The following is a 12934-nucleotide window of genomic DNA, read 5'->3' as shown; positions in this document are numbered from 1 at the left end:
CATCGTGCATGACAGGCTTGTTGTTTCTGTCCCGGACCTCCTCAAGAGCAAAGGTTAGAGGGGAGGCGTCGCTCATGAAGATGATGCCGCATGTGTTGGTGGCGTCCTCGACGTTCTGGCCCTGTTGCTCCAGAAACCTTTCGAACATGGAGGCTAGGGAATCGCGCTGCTGACTACCGCCGTCGTCGGCCTCACCCGTCGAGCTCTCGGCTGCTTGAGACGATTCAGGCACGCCCGCATCCCCCTCGGCATTGTGATGTGTCGAATCCAATGACGAGGATGGTGAGAAGGTGACGGAAGGCGGGGGACCCAGTGCCGATGGGTCCCGATCCGACACCACGCTCCCGCTCCCGACGGGGCTCGGAGGCGCATCACGGCTGCTCTGCTGTCGAGTCTGTTCTTTGTGCTGCTTTCTGGGGTATGTGCCCCTTCGTGAGGCCACAAGAAAGCAGTTGGGGGACTTGTTGACGCGACAGCGACTGCATGGGAGTCCAATCTCGGTCGCGTCGCACCGCACCTTTCGCGAACTACACGGCTGGCAGGCTCGGGATGCGCGCAGGCGGACTGGGTTGGCTCGGCCTTGCTCAGGCATTCTTGATACTGTAGACATCCAAGCGCAATTCTAGATGACTGATGAGAGGAACTGATGGCCAGCAAAGGAAAGAAGTGTGGATGGATGGTGCACGTCAAAGGGGCCCTTCACAGAGAAGACGGAGGCGACCTAACGTGAGATTATTATAGGGACCAGAGCCGAGAGCCGCTGTAACCATTGAGTTTACCCCGCACTTTGGGTCAATGGAAGAGGACTCGCATTTGGATCCTCTCCCTCCCATCATCATCCTTTTCCATGTTTGCATGCAAGTCCATCATCAGGAGCCAACCGCCGTCTAATCATGTTATTCTTCCCCCAGCTTCCGCGCTCCCCTTCCCCACACAAACCACGCATCCTTCTTCAGCTCCTCAGGTGTGAAGGCTGGGATCTTGATCTCCTGAAGCTCGTCGCACCTCACATAGGCGCTCTCGTCCTGGAGCACGCTGGTCTGCGCCGTCGGGTAGAAGCCCGTGGGCTCCTCGTACTCATACACGGCCGTGAATCTACCCTCGGACACGACCTTCTCATCTCCAGACACCCCCAGCTCCTTGAGGTCGAGTCCTGCGGGACAGGCTGTCCAAGTGTGTGGCACACCAGCTCCGATGAGTACCATGGTGTTGGGTGGGATCACGTAGATCTCGCCGCTCAACTCGGCGAGGGCAACGCCGTTCATGACGAGGATCTTCTCCACGATGTATCGATTGCCGTCTCCGGTCGCCTTGGGGGCCATGTGAACGTGACGAGGCATCCTGATGTTGACGTCGAAAGAGAAGATGCCGTGCGGTCCGCGGAACGCTGGCGTCGTGGCATCTGTTCCGTGACCTGGGCTAAAGACGTGCAGTTGGCCTGGGATGTTCATCTCTGGAGGGTAAGCGTCCTTCACCAACACCCCCTCACCGTGGATGATTTGGCTTCCATTGGGGAGAGTAAAACCGTATTTAAAGGAAGACGCCATTGTCGAAACATCAGATACTTGTACCGTAAGGGCGTTTACGACTGAGGTAGAGTAAGTTGGAACATTCCAGGATGCCACAGGTGGCTCAAGAGGAGCGAGTGCCCCCTTTAAGGAACGAAACCTCGCGTAAAACAAATCAAGGTGGGTTCTTTTGAACCGATTCGTTCACTATCTCCGCGTCTTGTCTCAATGATAAGATTCCAAGGGGGCCAGTGGAGAAATTTAGGCGTTGCTTCTTGCAAGGTAGGGCTAACCTTGTTACTGTAATGGCTTTTATCTAATTGTGCTTAGCTAAGGGCTTAATTTTACAGGGCCCATCCAACATTACTTGGCTAACCCATGCCACCACCTCTGAAGCCGTGTACAGGGTGGTAATCCAACAGATATATCCGGTAATCCACATACAACCGATAAGCCGCTCCCGAGCTTGTACGGCTACATTCTACTAAAAATGGTATACATCTTGATGCTCGGGTTGATCAGCCTCGTACCCCGGATTTCCTTCTCATGCGGGGTGCTTGTCCCAGGCCATGCTCGACCCCTGGCTAGCTTGGAGGCAAACCCTCAGATTTTGAATAAGATCAGACGAGAAGTCGGATTTCGTCCGTCTGGCCCCGCTGCTTTCTTCGTGGCTGAATCATTACCTTATCAACTCCAACATCTTATCAGCAATTCCTTCAACTATGGCTAAAGATGACCTTCAAAATGCGCAGCACTTGGAGTGCCCCGAGCAGGCCATGGAGCCTTGCCCCAAGGGAGACACGGTGGGACATGGTAGCCAGTTTGAGAAACGTGTAACCCGCAAGGTCGACATGCGCCTGTTACCTCTGTGCGCCTTTGCCTACCTGCTCAACTACCTTGACCGATCAAACTTGGGCAATGGCAAGATCCTCAACCAAGAGACTGGGGACTCGTTGCTTCAGAAGACTGGCATGAACTCGGCCCATTACTCCATTGTTCTCACCGTCTTCGGTGTGGCATACACGGTCTTTGATATCCCGGCCAACTGGGTGATGAAGCGGTACGTCCGCCCGTCACGGTGGCTTGGCCTTCTCATGTTCCTATGGGGGGTTGTTACTCTGGGGTTCGGCTGGGTCCGGAACTTCACCACCGTCCTAGTCCTGCGCTTCTTCATCGGTGTCTTTGAGGCTGGCTTTTTCCCAGGTAAACAACCAGGTCGTGCATTGCTCCGGCAAACCAATAACAAATGTTCATCTAGGCATCGTGTACTTGATCACCTTTTGGTATGCAACGAACCAGCGGTCTCTCCGCATTGCCTTCGTGCTCGCATCGGCGACTCTTGCTGGAGCCTTTGGGGGCTGCATCGGCTACGGCGTCGGGCACTTGAACGGTGACGGCGGCCTCGAGGGCTTCCGATGGCTTTTTATTATCGAGGGTGCCTTGACCATCACCTCTGTTCCTCTGGTGGTGGCATTCTTGCCCAATTGGCCGGCCGTGACGACCTGGCTCGACAATGACGAGAAGAGATACATCATCAGTCGTGTCGAGGAGGGAGCGGGCGGGTTCACTCGGGAGAAGGCGAGCCGACGAGAGATTCTAGAGACTTGTTTCGCTCCACGTATGGTGGCCCATTATCTGGCCTATGTAAGTCAAGATCAAGTCCTCGATGGCTTTGCTAGGTACTAACGGACCGAAGTTGGCCAACGCTGTTGTCCTAAACTCGCTCGCCTATTTCACCCCTACTATCGTGGCCAATCTCGGATACAAGTCCATCACGGCTCAGCTCATGACGGTACCTCCCTGGGTCGTGGGCTACGTCGTCTCATTAGGCCTGGCCTACTCGTCTGACCGTTTCAACGCCCGTGGTTTACACATTGCTGGGGCAGCCTTTGTGAGTGGCGTAGGATTCCTCGCCTGCACCCTGCTCCCCGCAGACGCTTACTCTGAGCGCTACGGGTGTCTCTTTCTCATCGCCTGCGGAGCCTTCCCTAGCGCTGCCCCCATGGTCGGCTGGGTTACATGCAACGTTCCAAGCAAGAGAACCATGGGACTTGCCGCGGCCATGAACAATGGAACAGTGGGAATCGCATCTATCATCTCGGTTTGGATTTGGCCGGCCAAGGATGCGGCGAGCGGATTCCCTACGGGAAACATCGTGTGCTCGGCTGCTGGATTCCTCACCGCGGCCCTGATGCTGGGGCTCAGATTTTGCTACGGCAGGATGAATAAGAATGGTGAGCTGGACGCCAGTGGGGTGCAACGAGTTTGGGCATACTAGGTGACTGATGTAGGTAGTCAGAGGGAATACTGCCGTGGCCGAGAGAGGCGAGGGTTCTACCGATAACGACACCTTGACAACGTTGATCCCAAGGCACTAGTACATGGTGGGCCAACTAGAGGATGGCGGTCCCCACGGGCATCCGGCCGGCTACATGCGAACCGGTTAGATAGACAGCAAGCTAGATGCTTAGCCAGAGGCATATACCCGCCGCACCGAGTTTGATCTGCGGGATCTACACGTAACAGCACAACACTACCGGTTATTTCTTGTGAGCAAACGCGGGCCGAACCATCAAATAATGCTTTTCAGACCACGACCTAGCCCCGCGACTACGCAGGCTTGGGCAGCTCCTGGTCAGAAGAAATCGGCCCGGCCGAATCATCTCCATTCCTAGTCGTGGCATTCATAACCGAACTAGACAAGAACAAGAGGGCTTCACGCAATCAAGGCACTAGAGATTAACACCATCCAAACATTCTCCTAGTGAAAATTGTCCTGTCTTGGTCCTACTCCCTCACTCCCTTCACAGCTCTAAATCATGGAATCCATCCAGCTAGACCCGGCCTTACTCCGAAACATCAAGTCCAAGACTGTCCTGGTTAGCGGAGCCGCCGGAGGAATAGGCCTGGAGATTGTACGACTATTCTATTCCAATGGAGCGAGCGTGGTAATGGCCGACCTTGAGCGAGGACGTCCAACAGCAGAAGCATTCATACGTACAGCATCTGATCCTTCACGTGTCATTTTCGTTGCCGCAAACACCCTCGCCTGGGACGAGATGAAGCATCTATTTAAGATGGCAGTCAAAGCTTTCTCCAGTTTGGATGTGGTAATCGCCAATGCCGGGGTCATGGAAAGCCACCCAACCCTCGACGTCGAAACCGTGGACGCGGCTGGGGATCTGCTGGAAGCCACGGAAGCCTCCAAGGTGATTGATATAAACTTGAAAGGTACCTTGAGCAGTGAGTCTTGATCCGGTGCCCCACTGCTTCTGATAACTAACGGCCGGCGTGTAGCATTGAGGCTTGCTTTGCATCACATGAAAGGAAACAAGGAGCGCTTCGCCGACGGCTCGCGAGGATCCATTGTCCTGGTTTCCTCAACTTCTGGATATTTTGGCGGAACAGGCGTCGCGGCATAGGTCTCCTCAAAGCATGGCGTGACAGGGTTGCTAAGGGCAGCTCACCTTGTGGCAGCGAGCTACAACATCAGAATCAACGGCGTAGCTCCCTTTGTGACGCCAACAAGCATGGCAGGTGGTTTTGCGAGCGAGTGGGCTGCCGCAGGACTTCCCAGCAATACAACTGAACAGGTAGCACGAGTAGTTGCAGCTATCTCCCAAGACCCTGCCAGAACAGGGTCATGTTACATGGTGCGTGTCTACTATTCCCCGCCGCATCGTGTTCCTCTGACCTAGGAGAATGAATCAGACCTGCGGAAACATAATCAGAGAAATGGAGGCTACACGACAGGCGCTTTTGGGTCAGTGGCTGGGTAATGATGTCGCACAGTTGATGACGAGTGCCAGCACTTTCTTTGCAGACTTGGGCGGATACCCTCTTCCCAAGCTGGAAGCCTTGCAGGATTGAGGTCAAGATGAAAGACTTGTACATCTTCAGCAAGGTGTCACGAGTGCTGTTTTGGAGGCGAGGTTTGCGTGCCACAAGACTCGTACATTCTACTCGGGTGGCCGTATAGCATGCCACATAGTCGCTCATTCAGAAGAATTGGCATATCGCCCACCATCAGTTGGCCATTCACCAGGAATTCTTGGAAAACTCTACTCCATCCGCAACCCACAGGTCCTCCTGCGCATGTTCCATAACTCTGTAGAGAGGAGAGGTTCCAGGATGAGTTCCTTGTATAAAAGCTATAAAGCTATCTGTAACGTGCTTGGACATCTAGTTTGAGGGAATGTCGGCCTCTAGTCGTCTCTCACGGCTATCTACATAGACGGGTATTTAAGAGGCCGAGTGGCGAATGAGTAACCGAACAGATACCCTCCTCTATAAAACGCATGAAATAAATGTCTGCCAAATCCTGCCTTGACGAGCCGAAAACAGTATGAATTACAACCCTGCCAAACACGAATCTTCATACACCATGTCATCTTCCGAGAATTCTCCCGCACGCAAGGTTACCGGCCTGCAATATTATGGGAAAGGGGACATCCGACTGGAGCAGATTACCTCACTGTAGGTCGCTTTTGCTCACTTGCATCACGTTCAGCTCACACCTTCCAAGTCCATGTGGCCCCGACGAAGTCAGACTCAAAGTTGCATACTGTGGCATCTGTGGCAGCGACATTCATGAGTTCCTCGGCGGGCCCATCTTTCCACCTCAGAAAGGGGAGACAAACAAGTACACCGGCGTGAGCCTACCAATCACCATGGGCCACGAGTTCTCGGGGACCGTTATTGAAGTAGGTTCCCAGGTCAATGATATCACCATAGGCCAGGGGGTCGCCGTAAACCCAGCCTGGGATCATCGCCACTACGGTGCCGACCCCTGCGGACCTTGCAAGAGAGGTCGGTTCAACACTTGCGATGACATGACGACGTACGGGCTTGGTGCCCCTGGCGGCGGCTTTTGCGAAGAAGTCGTTGTCAAGGCCATGAATTGTATTCCTCTGCCTGATGGTGTCAGCCTCAAGGTGGCAGCACTCTCCGAACCGCTGTCTGTTGCACACCACTGCATCGACATATCGGGCTTTAAACCCGGTCAGACAGCCCTTATATGTGGCGCTGGACCAATTGGCCTGGCTCTTGCGGCTATATTGCGCGTCAAGAAGGCTTCCAAGATCATCATGAGCGAGATTTCACAGTCCCGTATAGCGCAGGCCCCGAAGTTCGGCGCTGACGCTGTCATTAATCCGCTAGACAAGGGAAATGATGGGGGACATCCGCAGCCAGACCCAGTGTTGACCACTGTGGCACATCTCACAGAAGATGGTGTCGATGTCGCGTTCGATGCCACGGGTCTGCAGTCAACTCTTGATCTGTGCATTGCTGCTACCAGAGCAGGGGGGGTCATCTTCAATGTTGCCATTCACGAGAGGCCTTTGCAAATCAACTTGAACGACCTTGTAAAGAAGGAAAAGAAGCTCATGGGTGGAATTTGCTACCAGAATAGCGACTTTGAAGCCGTGTTGCAAATCTTGGCAGAAGGCAGGCTCAACGCAGAGGATATGATCACATCCGTTGTACCGCTATCCAACGTGGTGAATGGAGGGTTTGGTGAGCTGATCAATAATAAATCAGCTCATGTCAAGATTCTAGTCAAACCTGGGCAGTAGGATGGCATTGGCTTGCGAGTTTGGGGGCTATTGTCATGATGAGATAGATAGCTGCGTACAGATCAGACAAAGCAGGAGTGACGGTATGATGAATCAATGTCAGTTGGCGACCAGAATCCAACATGTTACAAAACAGTGGTTCATCTTGATGTCTCTGCAGTAACGATGTATGCAAAGGGGCAAAGAGGGGACAATGGATGTTTAGTGAGGTTAATGCGGCTGGAATAAAGTCTTGATCTGAACCCGCAACTCCAGGTTCTATCAAGCTGAGACACAGCTTTAGGTTTGATGATATAGATTCATTTCTTCAAAACCACTCCGTTCTTTATAGAAAACCCCTAACTAAAGACGATGCCCCCGTCGACAACAATATTTTGACCTGTCACGAACTCCGAGTCCGGTCCACATAAAAACCCGCCTACCACTTTGGCCACATCCTCTGGAACGCTTACTCTTCCCATTGCCGTCAGCTCGGTGACATACTTCTGGATTGTTTGGCCCTCGGCGCGACCCTGCATCTTGCCTAGTGTCCTATCGATATGCTCCCACATTGCGGTTCCCACAATCCCAGGCGCGTAGCAGTTCACGTTTATCTTGTGTTGGGCCATTTCAATGGCGAAAACCTGCGTCAAGCTTCTCACAGCGCCCTTGGAGGCACAGTAGTGGGCCAGGAGGGGAAACGGCTTGTATGCTGCGATTGAGGAAGCCCCAATGATCTTGTATCCTGTGCTACCCTCGGGAACGGGCCCCTGGGCCATCATCTGTCGCGCCGCGTGAGTATAGCAGTTCCAGACTCCAGCAAAGTTGACGGCCATCGTCTGTGAAACGTCCTCGTCAGATATTTCGAGAGCAGCGCCAATGGGTGCAATGCCAGCGTTGGCCACCATGACTGTCAAGGGGCCGAGGCGCTGGCAAGATTCTTCAACCATGGACTTGACCTCTGAGGATGAAGTCACATCTGCAATGATCCCGACAGATGTACCTTGGCCGTGCATCATGTTTAGCTCGGCGACCAGGCTCTCCACATCATGCGTGTTGGCGGCAACGTCGTTGACGATGACGGCATAGCCTTCAGTTGCCAGGCGGCGAACGATGGCCTCGCCGCTGGAAGAGAAATTTCCGTTAGCACAACTATATGCAGGGGTTCTTCAAGGTTGGTCACAAGGGTTACCGTACATTCCACGGCTCGAACCAGTCACAATTGCTGTTCGCTTAGGGTTGAGACGTCCTCCTGCGGCTTGAGCTCCCATGAATCGGCAAGTCGGAAGTTTCACCAGTGATTGCGCCAGCCGACGACGGGCGCAGCATTGCGCGGGCATTGCACGAAGTGAGTGCATTGGCTTGTAGAAAGAGGAGGAGACCATAATGCATGAAGGTCCACGAGAAGCTCAACAACGGTGACGAAGCCGGCGATCGAGTCAGGGAAACCACCAATGTCACGTATAGCCTTAGTTAAGTAGTTCTTCAGCCGAAATTGCGAGTACCACCTCGGAATATCGGGTGTTTGGTTTGGCTCGGGGGGAAGAGATCCCAGCATCCGTGACTTTACCCCGGATTCTACTCATCTCGATCGGGTTAGGATAACCGTAACGCGGTACAATCGGCCCCGCCCCCAGATTTACAAGTCACCCACAAGGCCGTGGCCAGGGCCGCCCCCGAGAAAGTGATTACAGGCTTGATGTTGTAGGGATTTGGCCCGGGCATATAGGAATCGAATCTAGATGGGCATGCGTATATGTTGAAGTCAAGTGCTGGACACGACACGAGGAGAGTTAAACCAACCTTACCGGTTTCTTTGACAATGCAATCAATGAAAATAAAGCTTGAGAGCCCAGTTTTAACACAGTGGTTGACGAAAAGCGGTTCAAGCGCTCCCAATACCCAGAACCATTTCCCAGTGCCCAGCATAAGTTCGTCCTGGTCGGTTATATGCTACCGGGTAGTCCCTTGCTTGAGTTGGGGGGGACGGAGCTCAGCCACAAGCGCATCACACAAGTTACAACTGCTGGTTTCCAATAGACCCGGAAGCCGAATAACAATGAAAGGGTAATGCATGTTGCCGGCCCGCATGTGTCAGAATAACAGTCAAGGCCATCAAGCCAATACTTGACCCAATGGCTAGCCGCGTGCGACCCGTATATTATTGGCAAGGTCTGCAACTTGATCGTTTCCACCTTCTACCATAGCCTCCAGCGACACTTCCTGTCTTGGCAGCTCTATTTTGCTCCGCACTCATCATCTCTGTATTTTTACAAGATTCCAAACGTCTCCCCGCCGGTCACCCATGTGGATTACTCGACTTGAAGGCCGTGCCCTTACAGCCGGCATTACCATCACATGTGGAACTGCTTTCATGCTATTTGGTTTTGATCAAGGAGTGTTTGGGGGCCTTCTTGGTCTCCCATTATTTCAGTCAACCTTTGGATACCCATCACCCATGATCCAGGGGCAAATTGTGTCAACCTACGACATCGGATGCATTCTCGGAGCCCTGATGACCATCTTTGTCGGCGACATCATTGGTAGGCGCAGAACCATATCACTGGCCTGCATCTTTGTCGTCTTTGGCGGTATACTACAGTCATCGTCGTACTCGCTCCCCCAGATGATAGTTGGGCGAATTGTTGCTGGCCTGGGCATTGGAATGAACTCGGTTGCTGTGCCAATGTGGCAGAGCGAGACATGCAAGGCCGAGCATCGAGGCAAGCTCATCGCTCTTCAGCTGGTACTCGTCATTGGCGGAATTGCCCTCTCCAACTGGATGAATCTTGGGTTCTCTTACGTGGCTGACAATCATGTCAGCTGGAGATTTCCACTTGCATTCCAATCTGTCATCGCCCTCGTTGCCATCGCCCTTGTTGCTTGCATGCCCGAGTCCCCTCGTTGGCTGTGCACCAAAGACAGGCACGCCGAAGCACAAGAAATCATTGGACGTCTGATGGCAAAGCCAACCAACGATGAGGCTGTCGTTGAGTTTCTCCAGCGGGTTATCTCGTCGATTTCTCATGAACGAGAGCTTGCCAGGGTCGGTTGGCGAGACATCTTCACCAACGGTGAGCAGCAGAACTTCCGCCGAATCGCTCTCGGCGCTGGAACGTCAATCATGCAGCAAATGGGAGGCATCAACGTGGTGGTTTATTACATGCCAGTCATTCTAACTACTTCTTTTGGCTTCGACAGTCGTCAGGCTCTCATTCTCTCGGCATGCGACTTCATGTCGTTGATGGTTTGGGGAGGCGTGGCCATGCTTGTCATTGATAAATGGGGACGTAAGAAGCTCATGCTCATAGGTGCCTTGGCCCAAGGAATTTGTTTCGCCATTGCTTCGGCGGGATTGGCGGTTGGCACGAAACCGTCGCAGGCCATTGCGGTCACAGCCATCTTCCTCTACCATGTCTTTTTTGTATGATCTCTCCCCATGGCGTTGTGTGCCCCGCTAACTCTGACAGGGCCTTTCATTTTTATCGATTCCTTTCTGCTATCCCTCCGAGATAAATAGCCAGCGTATGCGGAACGTTGGCAGCTCTGTTGCCATGATAGCAAACTGGGCTTTTGTCTATGTCATTGTGCTTGTCACTCCTATTGGTATAGTTCCCTGCTTTCTTTTTTGTTAAGGAGCTCTCTTTGCGGCAATCTCGAAGCACTTTCTGATCGTTTATTGCAGGTATTGACAACATCGGTTGGAAGTTCTATGTCATCTTTGCCGTTACCAATATCACTTGGTTGCCCTTCATCTGGTACTTCTACATTGAGACTTCCGGGCTATCCCTGGAAGAGATTGACAGACTCTTCGAGATCAAGTACAAGGCCGAACAGCCTATTTCCTGGAAGGAGGCGACGCGCCTAGCTAAGGAGGGGGTTTTAAGCAGCAGCTCGCACAGCCATCAGAAGAGACTGGAAGATGCGACCGTGGTGCATTATGAATGATATCAATAGTGCCTTCGGGGTTGATATTAATAACTATGCTATAAGTTGGTAAAAACCTCTACTACAGTTATAAAAGTTAGCATTTTATTATGTCTGCCGGCCAAGAAGTTACTAGTATCCCATTTAGAAACTGGCGAGTACTTCCTAAAATACGGTGCAAGATCCCCAGCACTATCCTTGTCAATTGGACTCGTCTGTCAGCCCTGCTTCCCTCCCCTTATAGCTTTTATAGCCCTTAACTACTCTTATAGTAAGATAATCTAGGGCAAGATATAGGATAATAACGCTATAAGCCTTACTTCTTAATTATTATTTTATTTTATTATTAGTATATATACCAGATTTATTAGCTATATTAAATAAAACCTTAGTTATTAATATTTTAATTTTATAAACTAAAGTTAATTATATTAAATTTTATTTCTTAAAGTTTTAATATAGAAATTATAAATTTTATTAATTTTATTTAAGAATAAGAAAATTAAGCTAGATAAATTACTACTTAAATACCTAAGTAAAGTGCATAAATATAGCATTTAGTCTATTCATAAGAACTCGCCGATATGGCCCCCTAGACTCATAGCAGACCCTCCCCGCAGATAGCTATTATGCCTCCTCTTGAAACAAGTACTAAAGCCGTTCAGCCTCGACACTGCCTTGCTAAGCCTACTTCTGTCGAAACCAAGAGTAACGGGGTCCGTGTCCAAGTGTTAGCGTGTCTCTCGTCATTGGGGGCAATTTAGTCTTTTACGATAACACCCTCGGCGTGACAAAGTAGCAGAGAGCTAGAACTCGGGCTCAATAGCATGGATCTTTCTCAGCCGTAAAACCATGATAATCCCTGATCTTGTAGTGTACCTTTCCTCCAAATTCCCTGCCGGGATCAAGTCCGCATCTCCATTCGCCTTCAAGGCCTCCTCCAAAGTGCACAATCCAATCTTGGCAAATCCCAGTCGTTGATACAAGTCAACAGTAACAGCATTCTCAGGCTTGACCATGATGCGTACTGTAGCACTCTGCGTCTCGGTTTCAAGTCGGTGTTCGATGAAGCGGAAAGCTTCTCGACAGAGCTTAGCACCGAGGCCTTTCCCTCTGTGGTTGATGGAGGTGTACAGGCTGAGCATCTGCCATTTCTCGCCTTCCATGCCGTCTAAGGACGGTGATTGGCCAGATTGAGATGGGAGTGCATAATCGTCGACTGAAAGTGGCCCACGTAGGTTGACTTGAGCGACCCATAAGGAGGTCTGTCCCTCTTGATAAACGCATGCAAAAGTTTCCTTGTCCGGGCCCTGAAGCCGTGAAACCCAGGCATCATTGGAGAAGCGTGATTCGATGTCCCAAGTTGAAGAGAAGGATGTTGGTGATTGCTGGAGTGCTTCAAGTCGCAAGGTCCTGTACTTGTCGACAACGGAAGAAAGATCTGTAGCGGAGCGGTCCACGTGAATGAAGTGATAAGACATGACGGATGATGCGATGAATATCGAGATGCACAAATTCTCAGGGATTGCCTAAGAGAAATTTGAGTACCTTTGAAACCTTTTTAAGTTCACAAGAAGTCGAGTGCCCTCTCAGAGCAACACGCCGGGTGGACCTGAACTCGCACCCTACAAATGACGAGAACCCTACGAGTGAGTGACAAGACCCACCTATACCAGCTTTATTGCGGGAATTATTATCACAAGAGTTATATAATGCCTCTCTAATATATCTAAAGGGCCTATATAGTAATTACATAATATTTTATTTTATTTTATTGTGTTTTATTTCTTCTCTCTTCTTTCTCCCTTAATATCTCATAGTGTTTAGGCATACTAGTTAGAGGGAATAAACCCCGGCTTTGTTATCAGTGGTGAATCATTCAGGGAGTGAACTGTAAGTATCTCGACTGGAGTCACTTCACAACAGGATAAGTAGAGAAATAAA

General features: G+C 51.2%; 6 protein-coding genes across 6 annotated transcripts; 4 read left to right on the top strand and 2 right to left on the bottom strand.

Moving 5' to 3' along the window:
- Positions 1-2284: 2284 nt before the first annotated feature.
- Positions 2285-3786, top strand: NECHADRAFT_48085 (uncharacterized protein; the record flags this gene model as incomplete). Its single annotated transcript, XM_003043769.1, has 3 exons — positions 2285-2711; positions 2767-3152; positions 3205-3786. The coding sequence occupies 3 exons, from the start codon at positions 2285-2287 to the stop codon at positions 3784-3786; spliced, it is 1395 nt and encodes a 464-aa protein (XP_003043815.1).
- A 541-nt stretch (positions 3787-4327) lies between these two features.
- NECHADRAFT_95917 (uncharacterized protein) lies at positions 4328-5378 on the top strand (the record flags this gene model as incomplete). Its single annotated transcript, XM_003043768.1, has 5 exons — positions 4328-4751; positions 4806-4918; position 4956; positions 4986-5161; positions 5220-5378. 5 exons carry the CDS (start codon positions 4328-4330, stop codon positions 5376-5378), a joined length of 873 nt encoding a protein of 290 aa, XP_003043814.1.
- A 547-nt stretch (positions 5379-5925) lies between these two features.
- NECHADRAFT_5758 (uncharacterized protein) lies at positions 5926-7075 on the top strand (the record flags this gene model as incomplete). Its single annotated transcript, XM_003043767.1, has 2 exons — positions 5926-5984; positions 6034-7075. Coding segments are annotated over 2 exons (1101 nt in total), but the record flags the coding sequence as incomplete, so codon positions are not given.
- Positions 7076-7503: 428 nt separating this feature from the next.
- NECHADRAFT_8176 (uncharacterized protein) lies at positions 7504-8298 on the bottom strand (the record flags this gene model as incomplete). The annotated part of the gene is made up of 2 exons (XM_003043644.1): positions 7504-8188; positions 8261-8298. Coding segments are annotated over 2 exons (723 nt in total), but the record flags the coding sequence as incomplete, so codon positions are not given.
- A 1070-nt stretch (positions 8299-9368) lies between these two features.
- On the top strand, positions 9369-11011 carry NECHADRAFT_48029 (uncharacterized protein; the record flags this gene model as incomplete). Its single annotated transcript, XM_003043766.1, has 3 exons — positions 9369-10487; positions 10534-10669; positions 10749-11011. The coding sequence occupies 3 exons, from the start codon at positions 9369-9371 to the stop codon at positions 11009-11011; spliced, it is 1518 nt and encodes a 505-aa protein (XP_003043812.1).
- Positions 11012-11838: 827 nt separating this feature from the next.
- NECHADRAFT_19371 (uncharacterized protein) lies at positions 11839-12411 on the bottom strand (the record flags this gene model as incomplete). Its single annotated transcript, XM_003043643.1, has 1 exon — positions 11839-12411. A coding segment is annotated over one exon (573 nt), but the record flags the coding sequence as incomplete, so codon positions are not given.
- Between the last annotated feature and the right edge of the window lie 523 nt (positions 12412-12934).

Source organism: Fusarium vanettenii (genome assembly GCF_000151355.1).
Source record: "Fusarium vanettenii 77-13-4 chromosome 9 genomic scaffold NECHAsca_27_chr9_1_0, whole genome shotgun sequence".
In the NCBI taxonomy this organism is placed as follows: Eukaryota; Fungi; Ascomycota; class Sordariomycetes; order Hypocreales; family Nectriaceae; genus Fusarium; species Fusarium vanettenii.
This window is presented reverse-complemented; position numbering and strand designations above follow the sequence as displayed.